Source organism: Phasianus colchicus, chromosome 5, assembly GCF_987193195.1.
Source record: "Phasianus colchicus chromosome 5, bPhaCol1.hap1.1, whole genome shotgun sequence".
Lineage (NCBI taxonomy): Eukaryota > Metazoa > Chordata > Aves > Galliformes > Phasianidae > Phasianus > Phasianus colchicus.
In genome coordinates, this window is record NC_143440.1 from 18,901,088 (window position 1) to 18,920,807 (window position 19,720).

At 40.6% G+C, this 19,720-nt stretch overlaps 1 protein-coding gene and 1 long non-coding RNA gene across 8 annotated transcripts in view; both read right to left on the reverse strand.

Annotated features, from left to right (window-relative positions):
- Positions 1-947: 947 nt before the first annotated feature.
- LOC149917784 (uncharacterized) lies at positions 948-4,616 on the reverse strand. Its single transcript, XR_016467247.1, has 3 exons — positions 4,489-4,616; positions 2,777-4,266; positions 948-1,910 (listed from the first exon to the last, which is right to left on the reverse strand). It is a non-coding gene; the product is annotated as an uncharacterized LOC149917784 (long non-coding RNA).
- A 3,953-nt stretch (positions 4,617-8,569) lies between these two features.
- Positions 8,570-19,720, reverse strand: part of SHANK2 (SH3 and multiple ankyrin repeat domains 2) — a 351,210-nt gene continuing 340,059 nt past the window's right edge. For 3 of the 7 annotated variants that reach the window (XM_090140753.1, XM_090140754.1, XM_031593318.2), the window contains one exon: positions 8,572-13,763. In XM_090140753.1, coding sequence (XP_089996879.1) covers positions 13,190-13,763 — 574 coding nt within the window. In that variant the 3' untranslated portion in view covers positions 8,572-13,189. Of the gene's footprint in view, positions 13,764-19,720 lie in introns of all 7 variants that reach the window. The other 4 variants (XM_031593317.2, XM_090140755.1, XM_090140757.1 and 1 more) reach the window with 3 other exon arrangements.

A 19,720-nucleotide genomic window follows, 5' to 3' on the forward strand; every position in this document is an offset into this window, starting at 1 on the left:
TACCTCAGTGGGAACAAAGGACTTGTACTGCACTTGGATTCATGAGCATGGCATGTGTCATCTTCATAAATGGCACCGTGGACAAGCAGTGCACATTTCCAGCATCCTCCCTGTCAAGTAGGGAAGAGTGGGGACCTGAGCTGCTGGAAGAATGCATTAGATAACACCATCAGTAGCGGCATGGGGATTAAGTCTTGGGAGTGTACTCGTGTCGCCTTGCCTAATAGACAAGCTTTTATCTTTAATTTAAACTACTGATCTTGCTCAGTCTGGTAAGATGTTCTCTGCTAGCTTGATTTGGTACCTCGTCAAGTATATGAAGGTAGCAGCGTTATGACCGTACTGTTACAACTATGAGATGAGATGCATTCAAGGCTTTGAAGTTTTAAGATCACTCTTACTCATCGGTAATAATTGCCCAACCTAGCTGAAACAATTCTCCTCGTGAAACATACCTCAGACTGCCTGAATTTATCATCAGAGTATCTGCATAGCCCTCCGTGTGTGTAATTAGTGTGAGGAGAAAGCAAGCCCTGTTTATTTCTGCTAATGGGATGGGTGAATCTTGAGCCCATTCACACCTTAATGTGATGCAGTTGCTGCTTCTCATCCTGCTCAGGTTTTGGGTAATAGAAGGCAGCAGCGCGCTGACTTTATTCATTGCCTATTCAATGATTTTACACTTCTGAATGTCATTCTTCCAATTGTAATATAAGCATGTAGTAAGAGCAGTCAAAAAAAAGTGTTTCTATATGTAAATATTTTCTAGTTTTTTATATATTTGTTTTCTTTTTCTATTTCTGCAGTAATTGCTAATGATAGCAAGGAGAGAAGGCCATAGTTTGAAAGGTGGTTATTTGAGAGGTGGGGAAACTCTTACAGAAGTGAGATACATTTATTGCCCAGTGTTCCCTGTGTGCTGTGCATCCTCCACCCCTCGGGAGTACTCCTCTCCCTATGCTGGCTGTAGACCCCAGGTTAGCTCAGCTCTTTTCTGTGTGCTTCTTGGATGCATTTTATCAACCCTCTCCTTAAGCTGCCACTTTATTTTTAGTCTGTACAGATGGCAAGCTTAAGAGGATGGTGAAGAATGCTCCTGCATCTCATTTATTTTATGTAAAGCCTTGGAGCTGTGGAGTGCTTTGCTGGATTTTTATGTGCAATGGGCAATTTACAACACATCAATTCTGACTAGTTTGTCAAGGGAAGCCAGTTTTTGACTTCTATCCCAGGAAGGGGAGCAGGAAGCAGAAGCATTGCGCAGTGAAGCAGAAGGAAGTTGCTCAAAAGAGAGGAGCTTTGGCTTAGATGAATGTGTAGCCAAATTATGACTGCTTCCCAACAGCATTTCATATTGTGTGTGGACTGTGTGTCCTCTGCAGCCTTTCTTGAACCTGGATGGCTGATGATCACAGCAGTCTCAGCAGAGAGACTTTCATTTTCAAGTCCCCTTCCTATCGAGTAGTGCCAGTGCTTGTTGCCAAGGCTATTCAGCTGAAGCAGCTGCTTCTGAAGAAGTGCTTTTCAGATGCAGCCTCAAAGCCACCTGTGATTTCTGAGCAGCCTCAGCCTGAAGCTGCAGCAGCACAAGGGAACAGGAGTCACATGGCACCTGCACACACATGGAATCCTTCAATTGGAAGCTCACTCCCAAAGGAGGATTTCCAGAAATGCACCCTCCCTGATCATTCTCTCCCAGTATGTCATCTGACTGGGATGTGAGGGCCAAGAACAGCCACCATTGTGTGTAGGTAGTGCTCTTCTCACTGCAGGGCTTCTGTGCTGCACAGGGCTCGTAAAGCTGCATGTTTGAGGGCGTGCTGCTCCATGTCTCCTAGATTTGAAGATACTTCCCCAACTTCTTCTTTTCCCATCGAACGCTCTGCTTGTACTGTCATTTACAGGCATGGCTGTGAAGTGAGTTAGTGAAAGGGAAATTAATGCACAAGTCCATGGGTAGATGAACAGAAATCGATCCCAACTGCATAATGCACAATGTGTGATGACCTGGATGTTGGCCAGCAAGGGAAGCAAATTGATTAAAATAACTTTCCTTGATATATTGCCCCAGACATGGAAAGCTCTGGCAGAAAGGAGCACTGCAATATCTGGCCAGCCAAGGAGTCTCGGAGGGCTGTGTGGTGGCACAGAAATGCCTTCGCCAGAGTCAGCTTCCAGGGACAGTGCCACTCCTAAGGCACAAATCGCAGTGTGGCAGCTGTCACACAGGGCCATCCTATCTCTCACCATCAGGGCATTGCTTTCGTAGCTCCTGGTGCAGCCTTGATCTCAAATAGCATCATTTACCAACTTGCTTGTCCTGTTTCCTTCTTCAAAGGTTGGTCTTGTTGCTCCTCCAGATCCTCCCACATCTGCTTGTGTGGCATTTTAGATGAAAGTGCTTCTGGTAGATGGAGGTACTGTTCTCGTTGTTTGGGTGACAGTTTTACCTGCACATCTTTTTCTACTTGTCCTCCCCATTTCCCCTGTGTGATCTGGATTTTTAGCATGGCCAAACCATTGCTGGGTAGCACCGTTTTGAGGGAAAAGTCAGGATAATCAGCTCTAATTGACTTTTCAAATACAACATTTCTAAGCACCGTATGCCAACCTTGTAGTTAATAGCTCTGTAAACTCGTATTTTTCCACAGTGCTCTATGACAAGTAGTTGCTGTAAGTGAAAGTGCTGTGATAGCATCTTGCAAGGAAGTGCCAGACTCTCACATTCACTCTAAAAGGCCTGAGCTTTCTGGAATAAAGCCTACAGGGCACTTACCTAATACCGGTAATTAATGGACTTCTTTGAAAGCAGTAAACTGAAGTGCAGGTAGGTCTGTAGAAGTGCAAAAATATTCTTGAAGTTTTGGGGATTTTTTTAATTTTTATTTGGCACATTCGTCTGTTGGCCATCTTCACCTTAAGAGTGCTGTTCCACCACCTAGCTCACTTACTCTTTTCTTGAATTATGTATGTTCATTTAGCCCACGTGGTGCAGTATAGATATCTGCTCATTCCCATGCGTACTACTTTTGCCCTAGCATTGTTATTAATGTTGCTATTTGTCAAGCTGTAGTGTTCCTCAGTGCCTAACAGCCCAGGACAGTGGCCTACACACATTGCATAATATTCCCAGGAACACAGAGTGCTATTACCATTTCTAGTAAAACGTAAACGACTGCATATACCATCCTACCATCATTTCATCTATCTACACCAGCAAGTAAAAATGCTAATTGAAAACTCCTTGTAGGGCTCCGGTTCCCCTGTGTTTGCACAGCAGTGCTGGAAACAGTAATGTGGTCAACAACCCCTGATAAAGGCAACCAAAATCTTCCTTAATGTAGTAATATACAAACTCAAATACACATTGATAATAGTTCAAGTTTATAACAACATATTTCTCTACTAAATATCAGTTGTTATTTCCATCTCAATCTGGAAACAAATTCTCCAGTGAACTTGTTCTACATGAGCTTATTGCTTTTAAAGTTGTGTTATTGCTAATAATTTGCACTTGAATAACCTTTTCCTTCTGTAAGAAAGTTGGTTGGTTTTGTCCTTTGGCCTTTCTAGCTGAAACATGCACAGATCCAAATTAAAACGTTCCTACGGTGGAGCTGTAGGCATCCATATTATAAAGAAAAATGCTCTTTATTTTGAAGGGGTCTAAGCATATTAGAAATGGTTGATCAAGTCCTGCCCTTAATTAGCCTTACTGCATAGACACTGCTGTTCTAACATTTCCTTCTGTTTTTAATAGGCGTATATGATGAGAAATTTCCACCCTTACCCAATTGAAATTGGAGAATCATAGGCAGTAGCAGAACTGTCTAGACAGAGTAGTAAGTAGGAAAGTCAAATCATAATTCAAGACTGCATAACCCATTGGACTCACAGACAAACCAGAAGGAGCTTGTTTTTGTTTGGTGGGAGGCTTTCTTTGAGCCTCCATTTACAGTCCAGGGATAAAACTTACTTAACATCCAAAGAAACTCAAGAGTCTCAAATAATTAAAGTACTGAAAGCACAAGCTTTGCCTACATGAGTAAATACCATGAAATATGGTCATTATCCAGCTGGATAGCTACACTGATAAGTGTTGGGGGAGTGAATCATCCACAAGCATATCTTGGTTTCTGTTTGTTAGTACTGTCTTCGCTTAACAAGTCTTCAAAAAACATTCTTCATAGCATCTTACTGTAGTTAAATCGATATATTTTTTTCCCCATCTGATGAAGCATCCTTTGCTTAGAAGGTTTCCTTCATCTGTTTTTTAATGGTGTAAAATAATAAGATTAGGGCTTCTGGATTTACAGAATTTACTAAAAATTGTCTGCTCTCCTTACATACAAGCTGAAGTAGAATCCCAACCCCAGTATTTGCCCTTGTAACCAACAGAAAGATCAACACGATGGAATGTTGATTCAAGAGGTATAATGACAAAGGAACTAACGTGATGGAAATACGTTACAAATGAAAAGTGCTCACCTATCTCCAAAGAGCTATGCTCCTAAGGGACACTTCACAAGGGAAGGATCTTCAACCAGAGATCCTTCCCCAGTGGCAGTCAGCCCTTAAATGAGGTCTAAGAGGGGTGCAGACAGGCTCCACCCTTTCTGGTCACACAGCTGAATTGCCTTCATCTGTGCTCCCAGGGCTGACCGGGTTCTTACCCCAGGTGCTCAATTAGTGATGTGGGCTGTAACTCAGCAGTTCCCATACAGCCCTAATAAAGATTATTTAATGTGAAGGGGAATCTAGCATCAGACAGTCTGGGGAGGGAAATATGAAGAAATTGTTGAAGACAGAGAGGCTGTAAGTAAAAAAGCCTCTTAAATGGTGCAAGGAAAGAAGAAGTTGTTTCCAGGGCCAGAGCTCTGAGCCCAGCTCACCTACAGGAGTGTGGGAGAAATGTCCTACACTGAGGTCCTCCTCTCTAGGGAGTCCAGATGAGCCCTACAGCTAAAGCACACAGTTAGCAGTGAAGTCAAATAACTAGGTTACATCCTAGTTCTTTTTTTTTTAGTCTATTATTTTTTAGCTGTCTTTCCTGAGCAGAAATATTGTCAGCACGTGACCACCTTCCCTAAATTTATGAATGCTGCAGCCTTGTATTAGGCTTTGCATCTTTCAGATGTGGATGCTGGGTTTTGTTTCTTTCCTTCAGTGTTTCATCCAGTGCTTCAGTACTAATCCAGTTTTTTTTTTCTTAATATGTGCCATTTCCCTGTAGCGAGGGCCAGAACTGTGATCTGTGTCAGCTTCAAATCCCTTGTGACCCACCCTTCACTTGAAGCCTGAGACTCATGTCCACAGCCCCACCAGGCTGGTCCAAACCATTTGTAACCCTGTAAACCAAAAGCTTTCTGTGGAAGGCAACAGCCTTTGTTGCACAAAACCAACAGTCAAGCCCCAGGGCCTTGGCTTAGGAATGGCCTTGTGCAGGCCATGCTTCCAGCATCAGTTGGGCAGGGCATTGGGCACAGCAAACTTCATGCTTCAAGGAATAAGCACGTGGCATTTCTTGGCTTCACAAACTTCAGGGAACGTCCATGCTCTCCCTTGTAGGAGGTAGTCCCATAAGTCTCATTGTTGCAGTGCTTCCCAGTTTCCAACTTGAATTTATTCATTGCCAATCAGTACTGTCTTCTCCTAGCACCGATGTTTCTTTTAGTTATAATCCCTCTCCTGGCTGTTCACCCACTCATGTGAGTGGGAAAAGCAGACATCTCATTTTAGCCTTCTATTTGCTCTGTTAAATAGACCGAGTCATTTCACAGCCACTGCTGGGCTCTCACCAGCAGCTGTCCCACACCTGCCCCAACAAGCTCTTATGAGCATCCTCAGCTCTCACCAAGAAGAGGTTCTCGATCTTCCTTTAAAAGCTTCCCCTGCTTTGTTAATTATGTACATCATTATCATGGCAAAGTTTTCCTTCCTGCTGCCTCCAACAGAGGCATCCCACAGACTCAAGGCAAGGATTGTGTGTTCTGCATTTTGTTCAAGCACATTTTCCCTGTTACCATTGCACTGATCTTTCAAGTGTACAATATGTTATTTGCTATAATGATCTTCCCTGCCAATAAACCAGCCTTGTCACCAGCACAAAGAGTTAATACATAGCATTAGTTCAGTGACTTTTCTTCAGAGGGTTGAAGACTGCCTGACAGTATCATGGGCATTATGAAAACACATTTGAGTGGGGGAAAGTCCAGAAAATATGAACTAGAAGAGTATAAATGATCCGTACTGAATACACACTGCCTGTGCAGAATTCTTCTCTGCAAGAAAATTTCTAAAAATTGCAAAGTATCTTCTGTAAATCACCCGCCCTTTGGTGTTCTCTTTACTGCAGGAAAAAAAAAAAAAAAAAAAAAAAAAAAAAAAAAAAGGACATTATTAGAGATTGCAGATATCCTCAGGTGAAATGTAGAACTTGTACACTGCTCCTCGGTTACTGTAATGTCTTACGGCTGCCTTAAAGAGAGCTGGAGAATGGTGCATGTGTTAAAGGCCACATCCCTTGCTTTTGTAAAGAAAGAAAACAGCTGAGGTGTTGGAGCAAATGGAGAAAAGGGGACATAGCATTGCCCAAAGTGAAAAAGAAATTCTAATCACAGTATTATTTTATGCACAATTGGACACAGAGTTCAAATGTGACTATGTTCAGTTAACAAATGAGTTATTTTTGTTTTTTGACACCACATGTGGACCAGTAAGTAAACAACATTTCAATCTCTGTTTTGGTCCCCTTCTATCTGTTCTCCAATAACAGATTTCGAGCTCTCACCTTGACCTTGTCCCTGTATAGCTTGAAAGGTTTGATACTAAATGCACCAACAAGGCCCAAACAAAACAAAAAATGGATGATGTGGTCGCAGTAGTTCCTCCTTGGGTGTTTTGTAGAGGTTTGGTAAGGAGGGCCAATACTTGGCAGTTCTCAAAATCCATTATGGACAAATGATTTAGGGTGTTGTGAATTCTTTACATCCTTCTAATGATGCTCTGTTTCCTTAAGGCTTTGTTTTGAAGAACATCTTTAAGAGAATGAATCAAAGGCTTCAGAAGGACGCACAGCAGAGAGATTATCTCGCATCTACCCCCAAACCTTCATTTTAGTTTTCTCAAGATTTTCAGAAGTTATAAGAAATTGCTTTAAATTACATTTAAGTATAAAAGGAAACTAGGAGATTGGAGACAACAGAATAACGCAGAAAGAAAAAAAAAAGTGGAAAAATAACCCATTAAAACATGAATTACATTTTGAGATTTCTCTGTATTGTATTCTCTTCACTGCAACATTTATTCCAATACATTTTGAAGCGCATGCAACACTGGTGACCTGTTTGTACATGGATTTCTAATGCAGTCCAAGAACCTTTACATTAAAAGCATACAAGAACTCACACACACATGCACGTATTCCTTCTAGCATTAGTCCTGAGGAAAACTTAAATTTCACTTCGGAAACCAAATGTCAGTTCTGCAAGTACATTTGGGAGACAATTCAGTAGCTACTGTGGATGAGTTCCTAACCTGAATACCTTGCACTCAGCTGCAGTCTGCTGCTGAAATATTTGTTGTTCACCAGATTGCAATGTTTAGTCGAAATTGTTCAAAGCAGTCCAGGATTTGCAGCACTGGAGACAAAAACGACATTCTTTAGAAAACATCACTCAAGTGCAGATGAAGGATCATATGGAGATGCTAACATTTAAAACATAAAATTGATTGAACATACTCACATAGAAACTAGAAAATGTTACAGTTTTAAAGATTTATCATTCATTGAATAATTCATATAATTACACAGTCAGCCTTTTTTCCGGCTTAGATGTTCAGGCCAACTCACAATAATAACAAGACGCTAAAATGACTTATTGTAAAGGAATACATATTTTAAGATATTGCTTGAGCCCATGGCCATCACATTCCACTAGATGTCAGCATGACAGAACCAGCTTGCGCAGACTTAAAAGCGTAAGTCCACTCCATTTATTTTTGTCATCTTTGGAATATAGTACATGTCAACCCCGTTAATAACGAATCACATATTCAATGTACTATGTTTAACCCAAAATAACAGTCTCATTATATCCCCCCTCTGTGCCCCCCTCATTTAATGGAGCCGAATAAAGGCCTTCAAATCAGACTCACGATGCCAAAAAAACTTTCTAAATAAGATGTAAATCATTTCAGTTGTTCTAACTACTTTTCTTAATGCAGAGATATGGTCTTCTCGCTTTAAAAGACAGCACAATAAGCTCTTTTTGTCAGGTATTACAGTATCTGGAAGAAAAAGCTTTGTGTCAAATGCAGTGTAGTTGATCCACATTGAAAATTACAAGGCACGTACTTAAAAAAAAAATAAATCCCATGTTCTGAAGTATTTTTACAATCATCTCTTGTAAAAATTGTTCTGGATGTCTCATCATAGCTACTGGGACGTGGTTGGGTTTTTTTCTTTTTTCTTTTTTTTTTTTTTTTGTCATGCTTTCTGGACAGAAGGAATGAAAGACCACAAAATGCAGAAAAAAATACAGAAAAACACGAATAAAGCAAAATACGACACAGTGATACAATGTCCACCACGACAGCAATGGCCAAATCTTCTCATTTCTTTGACCGACAAAGCAGTGACAATTGTCTTAGATATGCAGTGTTGATCACTGGTTTGTCACAGTACCTGAAATACAACAAAGGGTGGTGATTGGGTTGTTGGTGTTTTTATGTCGTTCTTAACAAAACAAAGCTGCCAAGTAATTGCTGTTGGAAAAATTACAAGAGAAATCATGGGTAGCTATAAAAAAAAGATGAACCAGAATGACATCTGTGGAATAGAATAATGGTTAAGGAACAAATGAAATCAAATGGCAACATTTCGAGGCGTTTATTCCGATATCTGAGAAAATAAAAATTAAAAATATCTTCACAGCATCACCATTTAAAAATACAAAACAATGTTGAGATTAAGCCAAAAGAAAAGGAGACTTTTTCTTTCTTTCTTTCTTTTTCGTCCATCTGAAGCTTCATTTATTCACATTACAGATATACCCTGCCGGTACAATATTTTTGTCACAAGATGCACAAATTCTGGTAAGGAGCACTATTCCCCTTTCTCCTCTGTAAAGCCACTCTTTCCTACAAATGGTCCAACCCCCAACTCTCCAGTGCCGTTCCAGTGCCTTACGAGACCACAGAACAGATCCCCGCATGAGAGCCCCATGCAACCAGCAGCACCAAGTTGAGAGCATGCATTCCCACACACACGTTCAGCCAGGAAAAAGAATTCAATTGTTATTAAAAATCCACCTTAAGGCAAATAGAGACGTATTTTCTACCTCTTACTGAAATATTTTCACTCGTCACATTTCAAACACGGATCTCGAACTTGGTAAATCAACTGATGCTCAGTGTGGAGAATGCTTTAACCAGAAAGAAGAAAGGGAAAGGAAACGTTTTTCCTGTCCAAAACAAAATCAAACATTTTGCCTTAATTCTATCTACGTTTTGTTAAAGCATTCTGTGCTCTTTCAATACACAACATCAGATTGCAAGTTTGGCAACTTTTTGCTTGTTTGCTTGCTTAATAAAAATTCAGACAGTGCTTTCTGTTTGCAATCAGAACCACAACCTTAGTGCAATATTATATTTATTTCTTACAGTAATTTTGGTTGCCATACAAGAGTATTAAGGATTGGGGAAAAGTGCAAGTTACAGGAGCTTGATCTTTTAATCAGTTGAAATAAGAGGAATTAAAGCACAAAAATTACAGCAACATAGATAACGTGAACACAAGTTCTTACACAAACTATAGCGAGAAACATAGTAATATCTAGAAAAGAAAAGAAAAAATGTAATGGAAAAATTATCAATATTTGTGGCTCATACACATAATCATCGCCAGATCAACTGGGTAATGCTTTTTAAGAACGGAGAAAAAAATCACTATTTTATTAACTTAAGTACCACAAATAATTAACTTTTGTGATATGTAAATTCTGTAAATCAACAGTCACATCTAGTCATTTTATAATATATGAATTCAACTGAAAATGTTCTCAGACACCTAGGGAAAGGAGTCTGTGCAGTTATACACAATTTACATCTTGTAAGATTTTGGTATTGTATACACAAATATTACAGAAACTAGGCATGTAAATGCAATTTATTTAAATTACAGTATATAAACAAAAGTTGATCCTAAAACCCAGAATATCATAATGTATTTCATAGATCTCTAACAACTTGTTTTTCACTATCATAGAAGCATGAAATAAATGGGTCTTCTCTCCTCCCCCCAACGTTTCCAGACTGACGAAAATACTCGGAGGCAACGTCGTATCTGTTACTATTGCTTTCTGTAGCAAAATCATCAAACAGAGCTAGAGACCAATTCATCTTGGCAGAGGTGCATTTTATTGGTGAAAGGAGGTCCTCTCAGGTCTCGTTACGTTTACTTTGTAAGACACGATGCAAAAATAAACTATTTCATCAGCTCTTTAATGTTTCAAACCTCTTTTCTGCTAATGATTTTGTACCTATTCTTTCAGTACCTGAAAAGGTAGACGAGCAAGAAACACACCTGTGTTAGAAAGGGATTACACCAACTGTAATTGACCGTGTATGTCAGCACTTGTTAAACTGAAATTCAACAATAAGGTTGTGAGTAAAAAGCAGCTTCAAAGTCAACTTCTACATTGTTGTTACTACCATAATTTCTAACGTATTTTCTGGCACATATTATAGAGGTAATATCGACTGTACCCAAAGAAACAAAAAAAAAGAGCATGGCATTAGTGGTTTATTTACTGAATTCTGTTGTATCACCAAATGGAAGACAATGATGGCTAAATTACCATTTGTACACTTCTGAAAGTATCTGATGGCCTCAAGTTGCCTGTGTTGACTATCTGAATGAGACTGTCATCTTCTACACCACCTATGGAAAAATGCAGTACTTTTGGAAGTAAAACACCTTAGTACTTGGTTTTTATTACAAGGTTACTTGGAACTTTCAAATACAAATATAGCGTAGTAACAGATGTTAAGTCAAAAGACTTGTTGTTCCGTAAAGGGGGCAGGAGGCTAAATAAGTTGTTTTTTATGAGTATCCAATGCGTTGGTAACTATAACCACTTTTGAAGAAATATTCATCCTCCTTTGTAGAAGTTCTAGCAAAGATAGAAAATATAACACAGCTCTGCTGGTTCAGATGCATCCAAATGAGGTTGATTTTAAAAAGGTCAAGACTTTATAATTATTCCACAGAAATAGTATTAAACCACAAAAGTTTTTTTTTTGTTGTTTTTCACTTTCTAGCACTGAAGTGGCACAAAGGCTGCCCAGTAGACCAGCCACTTATTTTCTTAAAATATTGTGCTTATAAACTATCTGTACAACTATTTAAACTTGCAGTAAAGAAAGATATTTAAAATGCTAAACTTTATGTACTCATACTAGGGCTGTTGCAGACCTAATTAGACACTTGTTTGTGAGCAAAAATAATCACAATAAAAAAATTAGAGATAGGCTGGACCATATCAAGGAACATATCAAGGAAAGAAAGTTCAGGTATCCTGCAAAATGTAAGAGAACCTGAAAGTATGGTAGGTAGGCAGTCTAGCCATCCACACACAATTTATCCACCTTGAACATCTTGAGTATTATGTTAATAAAGACCTACAAAACTCACAGATATTTAGAGGTGTTAATTACAAGGGGAGGTCAAAACATGCAGAGAGAGACTTGTTAACTTAAAAAAAAAATAAAATGAAGTAGTCAGACTGACCAAATGTGTGTTCCCCCTCCTGCCAAGGTCTCCTGGAAGCTCCAGCCCGGAGCAGGGTGTGCTCACTGCCACCTGCACAGCAATCACAGGTGGCCATGGGAAGCGTTCAGCCCCCCAGGAGATGCTCACTCTGCTCCTCTTGTCCAGGAGCCCATACTTGTTAATAGCAATAAAAAACAAGAAACCAGATAGCTACTACTTCCCTTGCCCCTTAAGCATGTGTGCTCTGGGACGCTACATACCTCAGTCCATCTTGGCACTAGCTTTCTCTTTTTTTTTTTCTCTTTTCCCCCTTGTTCATTTTTTTTTTTTTAAACAAGATAAACTATTTCTATTTCTGCTAACAGCTTGAGATTCCTCTTAAAATACTGGCAACCTTCTCATTGACTTCAATGGGAACATTCATCTGCTTAATCTTTCTTGGCCCGATGTTCAAAATAGCTAAGTACTTATCACTCACCGGATTAGGCAATATCACTCAGGGTTCAGCGTATTTGATATCTGACTGTGAAGTTCTGAAGATGCGGCTGTACGTAAACCCAATTTTTTTGCTGGTTTGCAGAGTTCACATTGCGACTTAGCAGTAGTTTAGCTGGTTGAAAACTGGGGGTCTCAGGTTCAAACTAGCTTCATTTTGTTGTACCTCTAAGTGAGCATTCCTTCTCAGTTTTTATGAAATGTCTGCATCGTCTTACAGGTCACATCAATGGAGCATGTATTGAACTTGTTCTGCCACCTTGGAAGAGTGCTAAGTATAACTGCAGAAATAAAGAAATACCAGGTAAAACAGAGCAAGGTTACCTTTGAGCTAATTCCAGCAGAACAACCAGCTTCTCTGCCAACAAATCGGAGAGCTAAACTTAGTAAAAACCAGTTATATGAACTCCTGTACCTGTCTCAATATTGTGCCTCTGCTAACAAAAATGGATTTGAATGGTAATGAAGCAATCTGTCCTCTTTAAATAAACTAAGATTTGGGAAAGGAAACCTGCTGGGAGTCTGAATGAATGTCAAGAAGAGAATACAGTGCTTTTCAATAAAAGAAAAAAAAAGAAAAAGCTTGCAATTTGAAGTTAAAAAAAAAACTGGTTTGTAATGGTTCCAGCAGAAGGGCAGTATCAATAGATGGTAATATTTTTGAAGTTAACAATTTTCTCTCTCTCTCTCTCGTATCTCCCCACAACTTTGAAATAAAATGGCCCCACTCGTGCAACACATTTAGATTTATATTTGGGTGTGTAACATACAGTCTGCATTACCTGAGTACCAGGAATTAAACTGTTTTATTTTTCCCCCCTAATTTTGCTGGCACTCGCAGACAGACAAGGCATTTGGGGTATTTCAGTACCAGCCCATCTCTAGTTATCAACAGAAGTTTGTGAGGCAAAATAGCTATTCTTATCTGTCCAGCAGCTGTTTCAAAGCTCTTTCTATGTTCATTCTGTGCCCAACTCTAGTCACTCCAAGGTCTATCAGATCTTCCTTTTGTAGATTTGGTAAATGAGTGCCATCTATTTCATTGTCCATAAATGTTTCTTTATGTTCACCTAAGTTTAGACTTTCCAACCAATCTGCCACATCTGGTTTAGTCCACAGGTGGACAGGCTTAGTTGTAAAAGGCTTATTTGAGATTGGCTGTTGTAATATTGAGGGAGAAGGAGACCTGCTGCGCCCTGTGGTCAAGCCAAATAAGTCCCCAGAGGGGGGCTGGCTGGGTAGGCTAAATACATCAGACAGAGTTGGAGAAGGAGATGAAGCTGAAGCAGAAGCAGTCAGAGGAGCAGGCATGATGTCTTTATTAATCTCTGTTGGTGAAACCACAGGGCTTGGAGCATGCCGTGCTCCTGAGGTCCTACTGTCATAGTCTGGGGACCTGCTCTGCAGTGTGATCGGCTGGCTGGTTCCAGGTCGGACAGTGAAAGTGATTGTTGTACTTCGTGTACCTGAGACAGTACTCATGACTTCTGTGCTCCTGAAATAGTAAACAGACATGGAAAGTTAGACACATCAGCTGCCAGTGGTACCCATATCAACACATGGTAAACGTGGCTTTGGAACGTCGAGATAGCATCATTCAATCTTTCCCATAAAACAATCTTAAGCCGTAGTTAAAAACAAAACCTTTGCTTATCAACAGTTCAGAGAAACACTTTTCAGAGCACACTGTTCTTTTTTAAGGCTATAACAAATATTCTCACGGCTAAATGAGAAACGCTGTGTGCAATAAGCACATGGGCACTTAGTGTTACCCACACACAGCAGTCAGGAGTTGATCTGCCCTGCATTACACAGAGCAGGGTGGGTCCTTCATTTCAGTTTTAGCTTATAGGTCCTACACTGTAAGGTAACATAGCTAGTAACAGTAGCTATGGAAAGTATTGGAAGCACATTATTGACTCAGGTTCTGGATCTTTCATATTTTTCCTAAACAGAAATTATACTTCGTCAATTTCACTACAAAACTTTCTGAGACAAAATTCTTGTCACTCTGCACACCCAGAGGTGATGCAGTTGTAGTCAAGTCACTGGCACCTATCTCCTACCTAAAGGAAATCTGAGATTACAAATGAAGCAAGCATGAAGCTTGCTGAGGGGCACTCCTGCCAAGGCTGGTGGGGTGGGTGAAGGAGCAGACAAACCTACTTTTGTCTGGTGGCTATAAAACAAATGTAGAAGCAGATGGTTCGGGTTCAGGCCTGTTCACAAAATGCTTAACTACACAACCCTTACATTTCATGAGACAGCTGTGCCGGTCAGCATGCGCAATACAGGATCTTTCACTGAACTTTGGGTGCCTGAATCTCCAGAGTTTTTCACTTTTAAAACACCCTACCTGTTAGAGACACCTTCAGCCAAGTAATTTCATGCACTTCCAGAGCTAAGGATTTATTTATCTTTGAAGTGATGCCATAGACTCGAGGGGATGGATGATCTGAAGGATGCTGTAGCTGGATTTCTCATTCAGACAGGCTGCATCCTCTTTATCTCAGTGCCAGACTGTCCCCATGCCTGACCCATCATGCTTGGGGCAGAACAGGCAAGGACTTTGGGGCACAACGGCAGATCCAAATGCTTTTACTAATAATGCAGATTCACTACTGTGCATAAAAGAGACAAAGTGTGGGTTCTGGAGCCCTCATTTTAAAGTCCTGCTGTGGAACCAGCTCAGGTCTCTATCTGAATGACTGCTTGAAGATCTTGTATTAACTACCAGTAAATGAAGTACCAGAAATGATCCATGCAAAACCACGTCAGCTCTCTCTGTGTCATGCCCCTCACCACAAGATCTGCTGTATAAACAAGAGCCCCCCCCCGTGCTCCTCTGGCCTGGAGAATCACACCTGCAGAACACTGAGATGGCTGTGAAGGAGGACAAGGCACGTGGGGTTAGGCTGCTCCATCAGATCTGTTTCCCAGTGCAATGAATGCCCATGGAAGGGGTGTGACTTGACTTTGGTTCCCCACATTCTTATTAAAAGAGCGGTTAAAATTTTGATTAAAAAGGTGATGGTCCCAGTACTTCTCAAAATCTATCCTAATCTGCTGTCCCTGTGAACTACCCAAAAAGAAGAAATACAGGCAGCTCACCTGAGGCAATGGTAATGGGCTATTAATCCCTTTCTTTCATACAAGCAGCCATAGTTACTCCTGGTAGCCTTGATCTGGAGACTCTCTTCAGGGGTTCCTTGGTTTGCTCCTGGCTGATGTGAGCCCTCTTCCTATCTAATCCCCACATAGTTCAGCCCATAATTAACAAACTTAGATGTCAGGTAGCCTACAGCACTTCTACACCGACACGCACAGCACACTCACAGCACAGCAAGCCTCTTTCAAATAAGGATCCAATACCATGTTATTAGAAAAGCACTAAGAATAACTGTTTGGAGAATGTACATGTTATTCACATGAGCAATCCCAATGATTTCCCACAGGTTGTTCCATATATTTCAAAGGGAACAGGGGATCTCCTTGAGAGCTGAAAGATCAGCACTTCACTTAAAACACAGTGGGAACAAGACTTTGGTCTCTGTAATTTAACAAACAAAAGAAATGCTTGGCAAGGTTTGGAGTGCTTCCTGTGATTTGTTTGGAGCTTAATGGCTCACATTGTCTTCCAAGACTAGAGCTAAGCATTCTAACACATAAAAGTCAATGGCAAGAAACAATTCAATTCTACTAATCGAGGGGAAAAAATATTTCTACCCACATAGCACTAGGAGTCTCATGGACTTTAATAACACACGATCTAATTTTGAATCCAAAAAACTCTTATTTGAAATAGGTTGGGATAATTTTGTATTACTGAATGAAACAAAGGCAAGGTAAGTTTTGCAGAGATGAAGAAATCTCTCCCCAGCCCTTTATTTGTACCGACCCTTTTACTCACATTTCCTGTATTGCTAATATGAGAAATGAGCTGCCATCCTCTGTGGCAATATCAAATGGATGATGCACATTTATCTTCTGACATGGCAGACGCCAGCAGAGGGTAACTTCTGTTACTTGGCCAACAGCTCCTGCTTGCTTCTGTAACTTGCTTCTGCTGCTGCTTCTCTATCGTTCCTTTCACACACTCCCTGTACATCCTTGTTCAAGAGATCATTGTCACTGCTCCTTTAAATAAACTACATCATCAAGACACTAAAACAAAATCCCTCAAAGTAAAGTGTGCACTCTTTAAGTGTTCTTTAGACCTGTGCTACTTCCCCTTCTCATGCACAGGCAGAAGGGTGAGCAAAGCAACAGAGGCAACATTGGACTTTTTGCTCTTCCCATCAGCCTGGATCAAAGTAATGGCTTCTCACGGCTACAAGCAGTATTAAAAGATCTGTGGGCATCTGGCTTTTCTCAAGCCATGAGTTCAGGACTATTGACTGTTAAAATATGACACTAGAATGATCATAACATATTTTAGCTGATGAATGATGTTTCGACACTAGCTCAGTCTATAGCCAGTTCAGCACAAAGGCCAATAGAAACATTAACCCTTTTATCAGAAAGCTCAGAGCACTTCATTAACAGACTTAATCCTCCAGCAACACACCCCAGTTGTTCTCCACACTGAGAACACAGTCTGTGAGTCACTACACACTGTCACAGCACCCCTGTGCAGGACCAGTTTTGCAGTAACTGCAGAGGGGGAATGTAACCACGGTGACTTGAGGTCACTGCTGTCTGCAAAATCACTCAGTAACCTGCAAAACAAAGTTTGTGTTTTATTTCTGACTGCTGTTCTGCAGATGGCTCTGCAGCCTTCATGGCACAGGCTCAGCCTCATAACAGCCACGTGAGCCTGCTGGGGCCCATGACTGCACTTCCAGATTTCCTGTCCTGAGTCTTTTATTCCAAGATTCTTTTTCTGTTTTTCCCCCTCTACTTTCACTTGTATCAATTCCAGTGTGTTACAGATGGAAAAAAGTATGCACCTTTGTGCAAGTCCCATCCATCCCCACTTACAGTTCATGTCATCTACAGCACCATCTGGTGCAGATAGCCTTGAAACTCTCAGCTGTCTTATATTTCACAGATGATGGTATCCTGGTCAATACAGGAGCAAGCACGTTCCAGCTGGAGAGCAGGCGTGTTTTCATTGCGTTGTGGGTTTTCCAGATTTTTTAATAAGAGCAATTTCTTAGGCCTTATTCGATCATCTGTTACATTAAGCATACTAAATACGTATTAAATGTACTTAAACCCAAATTTCATTTTAGGAAAGTGAAAAGTCTGATAATTATTTTAAATAAAATTTGCCCTGTTAGAATCAGCATATGGAACTAATTTGTAAACATTTGTTGCTATAAGACTGCACTGATGGTAATGCCCATTATGTTGTCTCATATTAAAACCACAGTATATAATTCCCATGTCTCCAAGTAATAAGTCATCACCACAGATTGTAGGCAAGAAATTATTTTAAATTTTAAATCAGATTTGCAGGATTCAAATTCACTGCTAACTTAATATTAAAAGCAAATCAGTGAAAGATGGCATGCTGCAATATGTCCTTTGTCTCTGACAAAGCTCTTCCACCATGTTGGAGAAAAAACAGTGGAAGAAAAGATGCCCTATATGGAGGTACTGTGGGAAATTAACTTTTTAGAGCTTTCTGTGTACTTGCAAACCCAAAACTTTGCCTTCACCTCTTGCAATATTTGTACTGTATTTTTGGATTGTCAAAGGAAAATTGCATGGTAGGAAAGTAAGAAAATAATTGTTTGTTTTGGGAGAAGGTGAAGAACAAGCATTGGTATGATGACTGGCAGGATACAGAGCTTCTTATAATAGCATTATTTTACTGAGGAGAAATGAGGAATGGTGAGTGTCTCTTGCAGGTAATGCTGTTCAGCTGAGCGAGGAGTAATCACCAAAGCTCTGTGGGAGCTGCTCAAGAAAGACAGTTTCCATGTGAATAACACAGCTGTACAGAAACAGCAGCAAGGTGCTGCTGGGGGCTGAGGGCCAGAAGGCTGTCTCAGCCCTACCTCTGGAGAACTGGAAGGGAAAAGGTGAAGACAAGCTGGAAAGAGAAGGGAAAGTCTCACTGCTTCCAGTGGAGAAAGACTCAGCAGGTACCACTGCAGCACAGCTTGATTATTTCAAGGCTAGTTTGTCTTTACTTAAGAGCTTACATAAGCATGTAAAAGTGTGCTTATCATTCCCCCTTCTCTCAAAAACACATCCTAAAAGCAGAGTTTTGGTGCACTTGAAAAATTATGTCTCCATATTTAGGTGCCTGGGTATAAGTTCAGGAATCCACTCTTTGGTGCTCACACTATAAAAATCTTTGCTGAATACCTGTCTGATGAAAGTGGCTTTCATTTTAGTTGGAGACGACATCCCATCTCTGGTTTGAGAATGGTTATCATTTCTGGATAAGGGAGAGCTAATCCACACTGCATTTTGTTACAATATCAACATCAAAATCACTAAAATGCAATAGCATCGAGTGAGCATTAAAACGAAACAGAATGTACAACACAGAGTACTCTATGCTTTATAGTTGACACTTACTTCATGGCACTTCAGTATGACCCACTTCTGAGAGCAGCAGCCATGAGAGCAAATAAAAATGACAAAATGGAATGACTGAGATGCTGCAAAAATTACTGACAAAGCAAGCAATCCTGTGAAAATGGCTGACAAATGCTTAATGATATGAAATGAAGATAATGGGATGACAGTAAACTGAAAAATCAAGGCTTGATAATTACTCCACAAGAATGTTTCATAAGCAGAATAAACCAAACGTAGGGTCAAGACCCACGCATGACTCATTGCTAAGTTCAATTCTGCCTTACCTGTTCGTTAAAATATAGGGACTTATCCAAATGAAAAGCTCTTAGAAATGCACAAAAGCCTGACCACAGACAGTTCCCCCTTTAAAACTTGTTCTGCCAAGACAGTACAGGTTATTTTTCCTGAAGGACTTGATCCTGCACGGTTAAGCATTCTGTACAACTGCCACATCTGCAATGAGCACTCCCACTGCCGGGCTGACATTGAGCCTGCCAGGAGGCCACACACGGATGCTCTGTGAGTACAGTCTGGAAAACAGGAGAGCCCTTCAGAATAGAACTAGCTCCTCCCTGCTCCAAGCTATCAACCATTTTGGGGCGGTGATGGCAGGGCGCAGTGGTGGCTGGCTGTTCATTATTCCATATTAGCACACAAGAGCAGAAGTGGAAGCATGATGCTCACACTGGGGGCTGTGCTTCCCCCTTGCAGTCACAGGCTGTCCTGCGTTAATCCTGCTGGCGTTATGCAGCCAGCTTGCAACTTGCTCTTGATCACTATGTCGCTAAGCAACTGCTGGGTTCACAGAGCGAGCATTCCTCTTAACCTGATAAAAATCCTGCATTAGCCTTCTCCTTCCTTCCTTTTAGCAGCTTCATACAACAGTCAGTAGCCTCTCAAGTGAATCAGTAGCCT